This window comes from Heliangelus exortis, chromosome 6, assembly GCF_036169615.1.
Source record: "Heliangelus exortis chromosome 6, bHelExo1.hap1, whole genome shotgun sequence".
In the NCBI taxonomy this organism is placed as follows: domain Eukaryota; kingdom Metazoa; phylum Chordata; class Aves; order Apodiformes; family Trochilidae; genus Heliangelus; species Heliangelus exortis.
Genome location: NC_092427.1, coordinates 31,222,842 through 31,237,565, shown reverse-complemented (window position 1 = coordinate 31,237,565; position 14,724 = coordinate 31,222,842). Strand labels below are relative to the sequence as shown.

The 14,724-nt window shown below is 55.4% G+C and overlaps 3 protein-coding genes across 6 annotated transcripts in view; 2 read left to right on the top strand and 1 right to left on the bottom strand.

Annotated features, from left to right (window-relative positions):
- SLC4A3 (solute carrier family 4 member 3) overlaps window positions 1-2,166 on the top strand; it is a 34,987-nt gene extending 32,821 nt beyond the window's left edge. For 3 of the 4 annotated variants that reach the window (XM_071747563.1, XM_071747565.1, XM_071747564.1), the window contains exon 23: window positions 469-2,166. In XM_071747563.1, the coding sequence (XP_071603664.1) occupies window positions 469-546 (78 nt within the window). In that variant the 3' untranslated portion in view covers window positions 547-2,166. The remainder of the gene's footprint in view (window positions 1-468) is intronic. The other variant, XM_071747566.1, reaches the window with a different exon arrangement.
- Window positions 2,167-2,192: 26 nt separating this feature from the next.
- LOC139797761 (uncharacterized) lies at window positions 2,193-5,695 on the bottom strand. Its single transcript, XM_071747572.1, has 2 exons — window positions 3,174-5,695; window positions 2,193-2,857 (listed from the first exon to the last, which is right to left on the bottom strand). The coding sequence occupies exons 1-2, from the start codon at window positions 4,350-4,352 to the stop codon at window positions 2,813-2,815; spliced, it is 1,224 nt and encodes a 407-aa protein (XP_071603673.1). The 5' UTR covers window positions 4,353-5,695; the 3' UTR covers window positions 2,193-2,812.
- Window positions 5,696-12,379: 6,684 nt separating this feature from the next.
- The window catches only part of LOC139797756 (unconventional myosin-X-like), a 93,245-nt gene continuing 90,900 nt past the window's right edge, over window positions 12,380-14,724 (top strand). Inside the window, exon 1 of the mRNA XM_071747562.1 lies at window positions 12,380-12,513. Within this exon, the coding sequence (XP_071603663.1) occupies window positions 12,493-12,513 (21 nt within the window). The 5' untranslated portion in view covers window positions 12,380-12,492. The remainder of the gene's footprint in view (window positions 12,514-14,724) is intronic.

Here is a 14,724-nt window from a genome sequence, read left to right as displayed (position 1 = left end):
TTCTTCATCAGGAAACACCTCATTTTGCCTCTGAGACAGCAGCAAGGAGAGCCCCGCAGCACACCACAGCCTGTGGCTCCTTGACACAGGAGCACATAACCACAGTGCCAGGGTGCTGGCTTCTCCTCTGCTGCTGCCAACATCTTGAGCTCCTGTTGGATAGCAGCCTGGAGTGGCACCTAGAATTGGGTGCTGCCAGCAGGGGAGGAGGGAGGAGCTGCTGTGCTGGACCAAAGTCCTGGTGGTGGGTTGATTTCAAAAAAGACACTCACAGGAAAGGGCAGGGAGCTGGGGAAACACGAGGGGCCAAAAACCATGTGTCTGTTGGGAGGGAAAGGAGCAAAAGATTTGCTCTTCCCAGTGCAGCCCAGCTGCCTGGTTCACTGCATGCTGATCCCTCAGTGCCAGGGTTGAACCCATGCTGGGGGCAGCTGTGGCCTTCAGAGCCTGGTCTCTGCCTCTCTGCAGTTGGACTCGGAGGATGCAGAGCCAAACTTTGATGAGGATGGCCAGGACGAGTACAACGAGCTGCACATGCCTGTGTGAGCTGGGATCTACCCTCCCCACTCATGGGACAGGCTGCTCATACCTGCTCATCCCTCCCAAGGACTGACTGGAGACTTGCCGTGAGTCACGTGATCTCTTGCCCAAACCAACAAATGGCTGTCCATAGCCCCTTAGGAGGCAGCCCCAGCTCCTGCTGCCCCACTGCTCTCTCAGAAGAGGCTGAGAGTCTCTCTCCTCTTGGACCTGGTGGGCTGAGAGAAGCTTCTCACATCTCGAAGCTGTGTGGGTGCCTGAGTGCCCGTGGGTCAGGGGTCTTCCCCCTCCCTGGTGGAGGCAGCCTGTGCCTGGTCTCCCAGTGGTGAAGGGGAGCCATGCCAACTGGTGTCACTGTGTCCCCCTCCACTACCATGAAGCTTGGATGTCTCAGCACCATGTGCCACCATGCAAGTCAAGGGGATGGGCTGGGTGCTGCCTGCAGATGGCCAGTGGGCTCCTCCCAGGCCAGCAGCCTCCTTGGTTGGCTGGTGGATGCCTCTGCCTCCAGCTCATGCTGGACCTGTGCCACAGCCACTGGACCACAGGGCAGCTGCAGCCAGGCAGATGGGCAAGGAGGGGCCAGCACTCTGGCCCTGTCCTCTAGACCATCATCTGCCCAATCACCCTCCCACAGGACTGTTTTCATCTCTTGCTTGGAAAGGAAAACAACACAGGGAGGGGCAAGGAGGTATCCTGAAGCCTCAAGTACCTGCCCTATTGCGGGGAATAAGAGGAGTCCATTCTGCACCTCCACAAAGGTTGCAGGGGTAAAATCTCATCATAGGACTGCATCCCAGTTCTTGATCCCCATGTTCCCATTCCTGAGGACAAACTATTTAAGAAGCTATACAATGATGTAGTGCTGGAGCACAAAACAGTCCTTTGGGTCCCCTTCCTTTCCCTGTGCAGTGATCCACTGGGGCTGGCTCCCTGCAGCTCTACAAGGAAGTCTCTGAAACCCCCAGCTCCATTTCTGCTGCCATACCAGGGTGACCTTTCATGTTCAGAGGTGCCCTCCAGCTGGGAAGGAGCAACATTCTGTGTGCTGAGCAGTCAGCCCCTGTCAGCTCTGGGCACCTTTGCACACCTTTCTGCCTGGCAGGGCTGTCCCCTGCAGTCTCCCCAGGCTGGCAGCCCCCATTCACAGCTGATTCAGAATCTGCTTACAGTGCCCTTGCTACCCATGGCATCTCAGAGAGTGGTGCCAGAGGAGACAGGCACCCCAGCCTCTCCATGATGGTTGGAGCTGGAGTGGCCTTGCAGGGGAGACTGGGATGCTCACTCCACCACTGGATCTAGGACAAGCCAACTGCCCCAGTTCCCACTTACCAGTGGCTCCTGCAAGAGATGGTGGGTACTTCATTACCAGGAGGGTTCAACACCATCCCTGTGAGGCTGCAGAAATATCCCACCAGAGAGAGAAACCTCCCTTCATGGCAGGTTCCTGCCCCACAGCCTGGCCCTCTGCAGAGCCTGGGCCAGAGAGACAAATGTCTCTGTGTGTCTGTGGCCACGTGTGTCCTGTCCTCCCTGTGTAGTGTAGGAGGCCTGTTGTCGCTGTGCATTGTGACTCTTCTGACTGTAGTGGAAACAGCTACACCAATAAACTTGTCACAGGAATCATGTCTGTCTCTCCTCTTTTGTTTGTAAGTAGCAATAAAATAAACTGATTGAAATTCCCTGACACACAACTGTTCCTTGACCACAACAGCAGCCAGTGAGGGAGCAAGCCAAGCTGCAGTGGGGACTGACACCTTGTCACACACTGCCAGAACAGAGGTGGGCTCTCCACCACCAACTTGGCTGGTTATGGTGGGCCCAGCTGAAGGCCCTGTGCTGAAAACAGGAGGCTGAGCCCCATATTTAAGCAGAAGCATGTACTCATGCCTACGTGCATCCATACACATGTGTCTGTGGACTTGGTGCTCATCTCCTTACCCAACCTGTAGCCACATGGCCAAAGGGCAGGGCCATGGGCTGAGCACGGGGGAAAGAAACATCTCTTAAAACACATGTTCACTCCCCTCTTCCCAGGCAGGATCTGAGTCAGGTCTCTCTGAGCTGCTGGATGCCTGCACCTCATGTGGTGATGAGTTGGAAATCCTCCAGGCATGCTCTGCCAGGTGTTGTTGCTGGGAATTCGCAGTGGTCCAGCCTCCTGTGGTCAGGGTTGCTGGTTGCTCCTGTCTGTGGGACACTTTGCAGAGGGCTGTGCCCACCCAGGTGCCATCCTGCTTCAGAGCCAAGCCCACTGTGGGTTGGGCAGCACCTAGCCCCACAGAATCCTCTCTAGGTCCCGGCAGCGCTGCTGAACCTGTGGGAGAGGAGACAGCACAGGTGCCTGGCTCCTGAGCATCCAGGTGGGCATGAATGCATCCTGCAGGCTACCCCCTGTCATTGGGAAATGCTCCCTCTCCCATCCCCACTCCTCGTGAATGCCTAGGGATGCCACATGGGTCATCTGTTTGGACTGGAGATGCTGTGGCCTTTGTCCTATAAGATCTGTGTCTCCACCCTGATGTCCAGCCCTTTCCCACAGCCTCTCCATCCCCCTGCCCATGACAGTGACCCCAGTCTCGCCCTGAGATATAGGGCCAGGAGTGCAAGCAGAACCACTGTGTGCTCCTTACCACATTGATCCTCTGGGTAAAGATGGGCCTGACCTCCATCTCCAGCATCCAGTCACCCTCCAGGATGCTCTGGTGGTACTCCTCCAGCTCCAGGCTCTTCTGTAGTTCTTCAGCCAGGGCAGCCTGGTGCCAGTGACCTCCTGGAGCCAGGCAATGCTGGGGCTGGGACAACTCTGTCCCCTTGCTCTGCTGCTGCGGGCACAGGGTGTGGATGCGTTGGGCGACGTGATGGATCTGGGAACGCAGGATGGCCGCCCGTTCCTCATGGTGCAGCAGGGTCAGTAGCTCCTCTCGGCTCTCCTGCAGCTGGGCCCACAGCACCCTGGAGCTTCTTCTTCCTGTGCCTGTAGGCTGCAGCAGGTCAGGCAAGAGCAGAGGAGAGCCAGGCTGGTGAGGATCCCTGCTGCATGGTGAGGGCTGCACCATGCTGGGAGCCAGCCCTGCTCTGCCCTGAGCTGCTGGCTGCTGCGGCAGTGATGGTGATGGTGATGATGATGGTGATGGTGGTGATGATGGTGATGATGATAGTGATAGTGATGGTGATAGAGATGGTGGTGACAATGACGGTGATGGTAGCAGGGAGAGGCTGTACCTGCTGCGGTGAACATGGATCCACTGCTGGGCCAATTTCGCTGTGGCCAAGCTCTGGTGAAAGACATCAGGGACCAGCCGCAAGACCTTCATGAAGGGTTCAGTGCTGGCAAAACCACGCAGGTCATGCAGACTCTGGGGGCTGAATACCCACTCACCAATGGGCCCCCCTCGCAGCAGCAGCCCCCAGTTGCGCCGGTGGGTGAAGAGCTGTGCAGCCAGGTGTGGAATGGATGTCAGGGGGAGCTGCTCGGCAGGGTGAGTGGCCAGCTCCTCGTGCACATACAGATTCTCACAGAGGGGGACCACCACCCTGGTGTCAAACTGCTCCTTCAGCATGCTCAGGTGCTTCAGGTAGGACGACAGCCAGCCCACATAGCTGGCCACGTCAGGGCTGCCTGAGCTGGGCTGGTGCTGGGCAAGCCTCTGAAGGTGCTGCCAGCTCTCCACCTGCCCTGAGGGGCTCTGTGGCAGCACCAGCACCAGCACATGGTACAGACTGCACAGGTCAAAGCCCTGCTGGCACTGCTGCACGTGCCCCACGAAGGTGCTGATCTCCCCTTCAAGGGCAAAGTAGAGGGCCTCCATGGGTGACCACAGTGATTGAGAGAAGGCAGCTGGGGTCACAGCTCACCTACACAGTCCTGGGCCCTTAATGCACTGGAAAACACACTGCACTGGGATATGAGGCACCAGCTGGTGCAGGCAGGATTGCTGCAGGGCTCTGGTTTGGGTCACACGTGTAGGCTCAGCCAGCAGATAGTGCTACCAAGGGCTGGTGTGCTGCTTTGAAGGATGTGACATCTGACCTGCTTGGATGAGTTGGCCTTGGTTGCTCCACTGGAGAGAGGACAGTTAGGAGGAAGGCAACAGGGATGGGCTGGGGCAGGAGGAGTGAGAGATCCTCAAAGGATGAGCTCAGAGTAGTCCCACTTCCGCAGAACCAGAGAAGGGAGAGGCTGCTGGGTGCTGCCACATCAAGGAGTATGCTGCACAGGGAGAGGCACAGAGAGGCTGCCTGCAGCCCCAAGAGATACCGGGTTGAAGGAGAACATCCTAGGTGCCAGCAGGCCCCAGCTGCCCTGGGGGATGCTGTGGGATGGGGCAAGTGTCCTCCTGCTCCTGAAAAAGGGATTCAGTCATACCAGAACAGATCTGCACTCTAACTGGTGGCGTCTCCCACCTCTTTGCTGTTTGAGAAGAGGTTTATCTTTACAAGACTAAGCAACCACCCTTGCCTGCCTGAAAAACTAAAAATAGGATGTTGGTCCCAAAACACTCAAGCATATTGTTTTAAACCATTGTGTGTTAGGTGGGTCTCTGTTTCTGCCACCCCTGTTCAAGTATGCTCCAGCTATCTTCTCCAGCTATTTTTATTCTTGGCAGCCAGGAGGGGCTGGCACATCTCTGTTGTGAGATATCACTGGCACCCATTCACATGGCTGTGTGGCTGGGAAGTTAAGGAAATTGATGGCTAAGACTATTCCATGACAAAACTGGGAACCAGTGCCACTGGCAAAGTTTCTCCTTTCCCCTGTATACATCTAAGTCCTTCCCTGGTCTTTGTCTGCTTTCCAGGCACTCAAATGTCATTAAAATAAATTTTAAAATCAGTTTTCCTCTTCCTGATGAGGAGGGGTTTGTGAGCCCTGCACCTGGGTGCAGGCAATAATGGCATGAGGAGGCAGCATGGTGTGCTCTGAGGTCTGGTGGGCCCTCAGCTCTAGTCACCTTCCTCAAGCCTTCCCCAAGCCATGTCTGCAAGCAGGTCTGTTTAAATGTGACTTGCACCAGTTTGGGAGGAAAGCTGGTGCTGAGGGGAAAGACACCTGTGTGTGAAGCCCCAGTGACCTGTTAAAGAGCAAACCCAGCTCAGAGGAGCTGAGGTCTGGCATGCTGTGGCAGATGCTGCAGGCCACCACTGAATACTGCCAAGCACCAGTGACCCCACACACCCCTGCCCCATGTTCTCAGACCCCTTCTGCCCTCCATCCACCTCCCCTCTTTGTCACTCAAGAAAAGACTCACCAGCCCCAGGAGAGGCACCAAGGAGAGGAAAGTGCTGAGCTGAGCCCCTCTGCCTGCTAGGGAAGGAACCTGCCTTCCCTGGGCACTGACACAAACCTTGCTCCCCATGGGAACAGCAGGTTCAAACATGTCTCTTGTGACAGCCTTTCCTGGAGCTGGTTACCATCCCTGCCAAGGAGCCAAGGAGCTACAGGGGATTCAGTTCCCTCCAGCCCCTCTCCCTCTCACATGTCTTTGCAGAGGATGCTTCTCTTGCAGGGATGCCTGAACTGGGGGCACAGGTTTGTGTAGCACATTTCTTCAATACAAGTGAGTACACCTGTGCACTGCCCTGCATTTTTCCCAAAGGCTTGTTTGGCCACAGCAAGGAGGAGGCTTCTTGGTCTTGGGAGGTTCACTGCCTGCCTGCTGCTTTGTGCTCATGGGAGCCTTGACTATGATGTTTCAGCCCTGCTCAGTGAGAAAGTCTTGTCTGCTTGCAGAGCTTTCTGGGGCTGTGCTTGGCCCTCCTGCCTGGCATCAGGACCCTGTGAAGAGGGAGCCAGGGTCTCCTGGCTGGGAGCTCCTTGCTGGGGACATAACTGGAACATTGCTGCTGAGATACTATAATGTTCCCCTGCCCAGGTGCACAGTTTTGGCTGGGATGCACCTACCCATGAGCTGCCATGTCTTGCTGTGCAAAGACGGCTCATATGAGCTCCCCTACAGAGAGGGTAAATGCTGCTGTAACATCAGGGAAAGCTCAGCTTGAGCTCTGAAATGTGGCTGACAAAGCTTTCCTTTGCAGGGAGCAGAAGGGAGGTGGGCTGCCACCCATGGGTGTCCTGCCTCCCTCAGAAGAGGCCACCCAGGAACTGGTGTTAAGAAGTGCTGAGCACCAGAGTAGCTCTCGTCTTCCATTGCTCTTGTCACATTGCACTGCAACCTCCTGAGCCACAGGCTGCCAGAAGTCACCTTGCCACTGAGCAGGACAGACAAGTGATGCCCCTCTGTAGCCTTCTGCAGAGAGGGGACCTTGTGGTCCCTGCTGAGGGAGCCCAGCTGGATGATTGCCTTTATCTACCAGTCCCTGGAGGATGTCTCCCTCTGCTCCAGCAACATCACTGGAGGTGGGAGGGACTGGGAAGTGACTGACTCCTGTAGTGACAGGCTCTCAAACTCAGCAAGGACAGATGGTCAGATGCTGGGGCCATTTCCTGATTTCCTGGTGCTCTGAAATGGAGCTGAACTCACCTTGAAACTGCACACTTTGGCAGACAGGAGATAGCCACCTTTGACAGAGGGAGGATGGAGCTGGGGTGCCTCCAGCTTCACATGCTCCTTGGGTTGGCTCCTTCCCACTAGCCCAGCATTGCAAGTTGCCTCCAAGGGACTTACAAAGGACTCTTAAACCAAAACAGGGCAGAAATCGGCACCATTTTGGCTGAAAGTACACAGAAAAGAGCTCTCTCCTTTAGCATAGAAATTATTTTGCAGGCTGAAGCTGCACAGGCGAGATCAGGAAGAGGAAATGTACTGAGCTCCAGCTCCCAGCACCCACAAGCGGACCTTGGCCACAGCCATGGGTTGTGATATGACACTATTTAACCTCCACACGTGCTTGCCTGGGTTTATCATGCAGTCAGAGACAAAGACAGAGAACTACCCATCCCTGGTAAAACAGCCCAATCTGGGAAATGACTGCACCACAGCTGCCTGACATGCATTCTACAGCATGAACCTGGCAGTAATGGTATTTGTGAGCGAAGCCTTGCTTGTACACTCAGTTAAGCAGAATCCGTAAGGCTGTTTGTAACAGAGCCATCTGTGACCTCTACAGCATCATGCCATTAATAGCAAGGCTTGGTCTGGGTCAAACAAAAGCAGGGCAGGCTTAATAGGAGAGGAAATTAGGTGGATGTGCTTGGATGGCCTCATCTCTACATGTTCCTACTGTAATTATATCCCTGTGGAGCTCAGCTCTCTTATTCAGTGATTTTGCCGCCAGAACTACATTTCTCATGACTGAGGTGTAAAAGCCACAAGCGGATACTTTTTAGTCTCAAGCAAACCTGCAGCAGCACGAAGGGAGCTGTGGCAGGGAAACTTAGCTCATTGCTGCTGGGACCTGGATGTGTGGCCCAGGATGTGGCAGGGAAGGGCGGGAAGGGTCCAGTGGGAGGAACAAGACCAGGACTACTATTTGCAGGCAAATCTGAAGACACCTGGTTATGGGTTTGGTGCATCCAGCCCAGTGCTCTGGGGCTGGTAGGAAGTCACAGCTACTGCTACCCCAGTGATGCATCTCAGGAGCATGATGCAGAGGCCAAGGGGTGGCATGCAGTGACAGTGGTGTGGCCTTTCCCAGCATTCACCCTCTGGGCCTGTCTGCTCCAGATCTCTACTCTTGTGCTGGGTCTGAAAATGAAGAGGACATCCTGTTTTCTTGACCTACAGAGCAAGGGGCAGCCCTGGAGGGCATTCTTGTGCCTGGATGGGATAAAAGGCTTTTACTGCTGTGATCAGATGAAGCAGGGCTGCAGCCAGCCTTGGCCTGAGTTCTGTGGCGTGTAGAGCCAGTGGTCTGTTCTGCAGCATGAGAGCATGCTGCTGCTGATGGCTGAAGTGAGGCAGGAGCCAGCAGGGACATATGCCCGGGACATATAGATATCACCCCCCTGCATTGTTCTCCTTGCGAGAGGGCTCCCCCGTCCCACTCCCACTCTTGCGGGGATCAGGTGCCGCAGTGCTTGGTGTGACCCTGTGAAAGCCTCTCCAGACGGCCTTAATCACATTCCTCTGGAGCAGGGACACATCTGGTACAAACATGATCCTGTCCCCACGGAGCCTGTGCTGCTGCAGAGCCCCAGAGCAGCCCCAGGCAGGGAGAGCTTTGGCACAGCTTTGATTGATGCCATCCTCACCTTGCAGGGACAGGGCTGGCTTGTGAGCAGCAGGACAGGAGGGAAGGTCCACAGCTTTGTGCTGAGTTGGGGCAGCCTGACCCCTAAGCTGACCTGGCCCGACCTTGCCCAGATCTGAACTGTGGCCAGGCTCCCAGCAGGCTGGGAACTGGAGAAGGGAGGAACTGCCCTTTTTTGAAAGCCGATTTCAAGCAATTGTGAAACTGGAGCAGGGAGGGGGAGAGGGCTGTGGGGACAGTATGTGTCCTGCTAGGTGTCCCCTTCCCCTCACACACGTGTGGGCTGCAGTGGGTGAGCACCTCCGTGTCTGGTGCTCTGCCAGGGTCAGACCACTTCAAGAGAACGTGTTTGACTTTTGGCCACTGCTTCTCACTGCTTCTCTCTTTAAAAAACGTTCTTCTGGCTGCCCTGTGCAGCACTGGGCAAGCCCCTGTGAGGAGCTAAATGGGTTATGGGAGCTGGAGCCTAAGTTCCTTGGTCAAGAGGGAATGTGGTGGCCCTGGCAAAGGAGCAGGGCTTGCCAGGGGTGGGCTGTAGTGGCAATGCACTGAAGAAAGTGGTTACCCTCCTCCTGCATCTTTGCCTCTCCGTGCTGAGTTTAAGGTCTTTGCTGTCCTGTCTTTGCTGTTGACTCTCCCAAGTGAAATCATCCCAGAGATGACGGTGGAGGAGATCTGTTCCCCACCCTAAGAGCATGGCTTAGATGAGCTGTTGGGGAGGTGGCACCCGCAGTGGAGGTGTCACAGCTCATTCCCTTGCAGGTGATAGGAGAGCAAGACTGGCAGATGCTCACTCCCCGCAGCAGGGGCATGCCTCCCAGCCTGTCTCCCAGCCATGTGCCAGACCCGTGGCAGAGGAGGAAATTATGATATTGTCTAGTGTCCAGGAGGAATTCCTGCCTCGGCTTGTTTCTCCTAGTCCTCCGCCGACCTTTCCTCGGTGTGGAAAGCCAGCAGGAAGCTGACTCACTGTCTGCTCTCTCCATGGCTGCTGGGTGCGGGGCCCTGCTGCCTGCGGCACCGCGGGGCTGCTCATTTCACGGATGCAGACATAGCTCATCGCCCATACCCCCCGGCACCCTCCCACCCTGGCTCTCCTCTAGCTGAGCCCAGCTCTCAGCTGACAAGCAGAGAAGTAGCGCCGGGGCGCTGATTTCTGTGCTATCTGCAACTGGGCTGGCAGGCGGGCTGAAATCTCCCGGGGTTGCTGGCATCGCCGCTGTGCACACAGGCAGCACCGCTGCACCAGGCTTGGGGAAGGAGGCAGCCCTGAGGGGAGGAGAGGGGCTGATGGGCGGGAGAGGGGTCCTGTGTTTGTACTGGGCGTTGGGGTCCATAGCAGCTCTCATTGACTGCTTCATGGTTATCACATCGCCGATGTGACAAGCTGGCCCCAGAACTGTTGGGGTGCAGAAGTTAGGTGCCAGACATGTGGTAGTGGCAGTGTCTGGTTGGCCAGCAATGGCAAGTCAGAACTTGCCTGTTTATCAAAGCTCTGTAATGAAGCAGATGGTTGTAGCCACCCCTTCACAGTGAGAAACCCCTAAAGAGATTTAAGAGACAGTTCAGACATCCTCAATTCCAGCTGGGCTGCATGAATGTAGGGCTAATGATTTAATCCTGTAACAGGAAGGAGCAAATATCAGGCATAAGTTTCTTATCAAGATTCTTGCCACTTTTCCTATTAGCCAGATGGAGCACAGGGCTTGCAGCATCAATCACTGCTGCTGTGTTTGGGGAATCCAGTATTTACTGCCTGGATAGTTTGGAAAGCTAATTTATTCTGAGAACCAAGTCAAGCCACTAACTTCTTACCTCCTAGAAGGTGCCACTTGACAGTGTTGTTAATACTAAAGACCTTGTCTTTTCAAAGTCTGGTTCTTTACCCCATTGTGGGCTTACCAAGCACTGTTAGCCTTCTGACTCAGAGCTGCAGGGAGATCTGTTAGTCTGAGAGCTGTAAAGGAGCAGTCACCCAGGAATACCTGTGCTGCACCACTGTCACTGTGCTGAAAACCACAGCAGTTATGGGGTTAGAATTTTTTTCCATGGTGTGTGTCTGAGAATCGATGGACTGGAAAGAGAGCTCACAAGGACCCTGGTTTGGAAAACATGGGTAAAGACCCAAGTTTATGATGAGTGCATTTAGGTAGCTTGGTGTGTTTTCTGGGAACTGATTTGCTGCTCTTCACACTTGACTCTTCACTTCATTGTCAGATCTCCCTAGACATGCAGCTGTGTTATGACTTGAGGGGCAACTCATCCTTAGATTACAGGAGCCATGGCCAAAGTGTCATGGAGAAGTCTGGGAGGGGACATCTGGTGCTGGAGATGCCTGCTGGTGGAGATCATTGTCAGGCAGGCAACAGAGGTAAAGCAGAGGTGTGCTGCTCAACTTTTCCATGGCTGTGAGGAGCTCCACAGCTCCCTGGTGACCATCTAGAAGGGAGAAGATGGATAGCTGTAATGGTCTGCAGAAGCAGCAGTAGTGAAGAAGGAATTCTCTTCCTGTGGATGGAAGGCTGGCTCTGGCAGGAACATCCTGATGAAAAATGTATGGCTGCAGAGGGGACTGGCAAGGACACATCACCATTGGGTGATCTAATCCCCTTCACTTAAAGGTAATTGGCCTTGCGCATAGAAGTATTAGAGAGGAGGTAAGATCTTGTAGTTCTGGGTTCTGGCTCTGTCTTGCATCATATTTTATCAAGACAGGGAAAGCAGAGTAGATTGAGCTAATCCAGCGCAAGTAGAAAACAGGTTGGATAATCACTTCCAAGGTAGCTCTCAGTGACTTGGTGTCAAAGTGGAAGGGCACATGACAGTGACACATATTAGAAAACCTTATCAAAATGTCCAGATGGTGAAGGTGGAAATGGCTGGTGGGGGTGGTTACCACAGGCATCTGTTGTAGTGGTCTAGGTGTATCTGTCTTGTGGCAGAGGTTGGCCTCCCTCTGATACTGCCACCTCCTCCATAGCCCTGTATCTCTTAAGTAGTTCAAAAAGCATATTATTCATACACACACCCCAAAAAATCCCCAAAACTTTGCCCCCCTTTGTTTGACCTCCTTCTTTCAGAATAAAGATATGACTTATTATTACTGCAAGAAACACCCTCCACAGTGTAGGTACTGATGGACTATGACCTGGCCACATTTTTCTGACTAAGTTCACTCAGCCTCTGGCTGTATGCCAGCTGCTCCAGATTGGAGATAGATAATGTTGATGTGCTGCCAGGATTCCTGTTAACGGTGTCTGTCACTCTATCACGCTTATGCTGACCTGCTGAAGGGACCCTCAACCCAAAATGTTTGCCTTTTCAGATAAAAACAGTTGTCCTTCCAAACCCCATGCTTGGCTGCCGTGGCTGTATACAGAGGCCGTCCGTCTTCCCGGAGAAGGGTTGGTAATGGATGGACTTGATGATCTTAAAGGTCTTTCTATGTTATTCCATGCTGCACGTCCGTGGGTAGGCACTGGCCGCTCGGGCTCAGCCGGCACCGCCGGCACCATAAACCCTTCTCAGCACCCCCCTCTCGAGATGCTGGCTCCTCCCCAGCCGGCGTCACCCACCTCCCTGCTCCGAAACGCTCAAGCACAGGCCAAGCCGGCCGGCCCCGCCGCAGCGGCCGCGCTCCCCGGGGCGGAGCGGGGCGGAGCGGGCCGGCCCGGCCGCTCCCCGCTGCCCGCGGCCGGCGAGGCGGAGCCAGCGTGGGGCGGGTGAGTTGTGCCCGTGCCCGCCGGGCCGCGGGGCTGAAAACCGGCCGGGAGCCCTCCGGGAGGGGCGGCACCGCTGATGGACGCCTCTCTGCGCCAGGTGGGTAGCAGCGGGGACGGGGATTCGGCGGCGGGGCTGCCCGCTCACCTCCTGGCCCTGTCCGGAGCTGGGGGAGGCGGGGGGAGCCGACCTGCAGGGTCGGGCGCCGGAGTGGGACCAGCACCGGGATGCAGTGCCCGGGTTCGGAGCTGGCGGGCGCTGCCCCGGGAGCGGGGGGGATGCTGCGCTCCCCGCTGGGCTCGCCGCGCCCCCGCTGCCTCTTCGCCGGGGCGGTCCCGGTTGCACTTTTTCTTAAGTGTTGAGATGCGGCGCGGTTTTGAGAGGAGCCGAACGGGTTACGGGAGCCAGAGCGAGAGTGATGAGCTGTTCCTGCAGTTCAGGCTGAGGGCTGCTTGCAGGAGGAGAGGATTTGTCGCATGATAGTCATGGCTGCCCAGAGACAGCTCGCATGCTGCTTTAATCCCCTGGAGAGATTTAAGGGTCCGGAGCGTGCTCTTGCCTGTGTGTGCATGTCACAGCTCGGCTGGCCACGCGTGGCACCGGGCCAGAGCCCAGACGGTGAGGAACCGGGTAGCGTGTAAAGGGAGGTAGCGTTCGCCTCAGTCCCCTGCCTCCTCCGTGCCCCTGTCCAGTCATCTTCACGCTGGCGGGCAGAACAGGCTCCTCCGGAGCCAGGCGTGTATCTGTTAGATCTGGGCTCTGGTCCCATGTATGCCCACAGTGTCCTTTCCTTGGGGGTTTACAACAGCTGTGTGGGGCATTGCCCTGCCTTGGGAGGGGAAGTGATGTGTAGCCTTAGCACACAGGGCCAGGTGCTGCTTTTGATTGTGAGGAACAGGTGAGTGCAAGGCTGGGGCAGCCTTTGCTGGCCCCGTGGGTGACAGGAGGTGCCCATGGCAATGGCAGTGGGCACAGCAGGCTCTGTGGGGCAATGGAGCCATCTCGAGGTCTGTGGCTGAGTTCAGAAGACCCTTCTAGGGCCAGGGGCATCGGATGTCCCCCTCCTCCAACCTGAAGACCCTTCTGGGGCCAGGGGCATCGGACGTCCCCCTCCTCCAACCTACACTTGGTTTACAGGCCATTAAGTCTGGTGTCTGGCCCTTGCCATGTCCCGAGATCAGGAGGGGAACTAGCAGCCCCCTCCACCCCCCCAAACAGCCTGCTGTGGGTGAACTGGTGCAGCTGATGGGCTCGGGCCTGCCCCCTCCTTGAAGAAGCACTTTCTTCATCAGAACAGATGTTTTCCCAGATCTGGCCCCAGTGAGGAAGGAGTGGCTGCCCCTGGGGCTGCCCAGCAGCATGCACAGCACATCACCCAGGATCCTTTCAGCCATTAACTGATTAACCTGCTGCTCCTGGAAGCCTGGGCTGCCTGTATCTAATCAGATGGAGGCCAGGGTTTCCCAAAAAGCCATTTCACTACAGCCTTTATGCCCATCCTTCTGTTATGAGGAACCTTCTGACCTCTTGCAACAGGAGTAGCCACTGAGGAGCCTGGAGCACCTGATGGAAATGGGAGACTGGAGAAGGGATGGCCAGAGCTGCATATCTCAGCAAGTAGCACCCAGCAGTGAACCACCTACTTTGTCCATCTCTGTTTGTCCATATGTGATTCTGCTATCACCTGAAGAAACAGGGATTTCCAGGGGAGTGCTGAGGGGCATCCCTGAAGCCAGGGACTCTCTAGAAGTCTTTCATCTCTAGTAAATCACGGGCTTAATGCTGGTGAAGCAATGTGGCCAAGGCTGGAGAGTTAGAGTGAGCACACAGGGGAAAGCATTAAGCTTTGCTTTGCAGAAAAGGCTGTGGGGACAGGAGAGGCTGAGGGTGAGGACTGTGGCTTCCCTGCAGAGGGAATGTTTGGCATTTGCTGCACCCTGGCCACTCTTCCTCCTTCTCCATGGGGGTTCTTGGTGGGAGGGTAATGCCTGATCGAAGGGATTGGCTCCACCTCTTTCTACATCAGTGCAAGCCAAGCTTGTCCCAGGGGATGCATGTCAGCCGTTACAATGAATAGCTTAAACCCCAGCATGTTTTTGGTCTTGCCTATGTAGGTTCCCATGCTGTGTTTTCATCATTTACATACCACACAGTGGTGTGGTCAGTGTCTGGGGTTAGGTGGGGATGTCATGGGTCTTCCCTGCTTCCCTGGTTCCTCTCTTGGCATGCTGGAGACCAAAGGGATTCCTGTTCTTTGAAGTTTATCTACGATAAATGGCATACTGATGGATTCAACCTACTTATCATTCT

Bases quoted from the DNA above. Each gene is read 5' to 3' on its own strand.
- LOC139797761 (XM_071747572.1), bottom strand. From the start codon at position 4,352: ATGGAGGCCCTCTACTTTGCCCTTGAAGGGGAGATCAGCACCTTCGTG. The intron at 2,858-3,173 runs GTAAGGAGCACA...CCTCTCCCACAG, and splicing joins TTACCCAGAGGATCAATGTG to GTTCAGCAGCGCTGCCGGGA.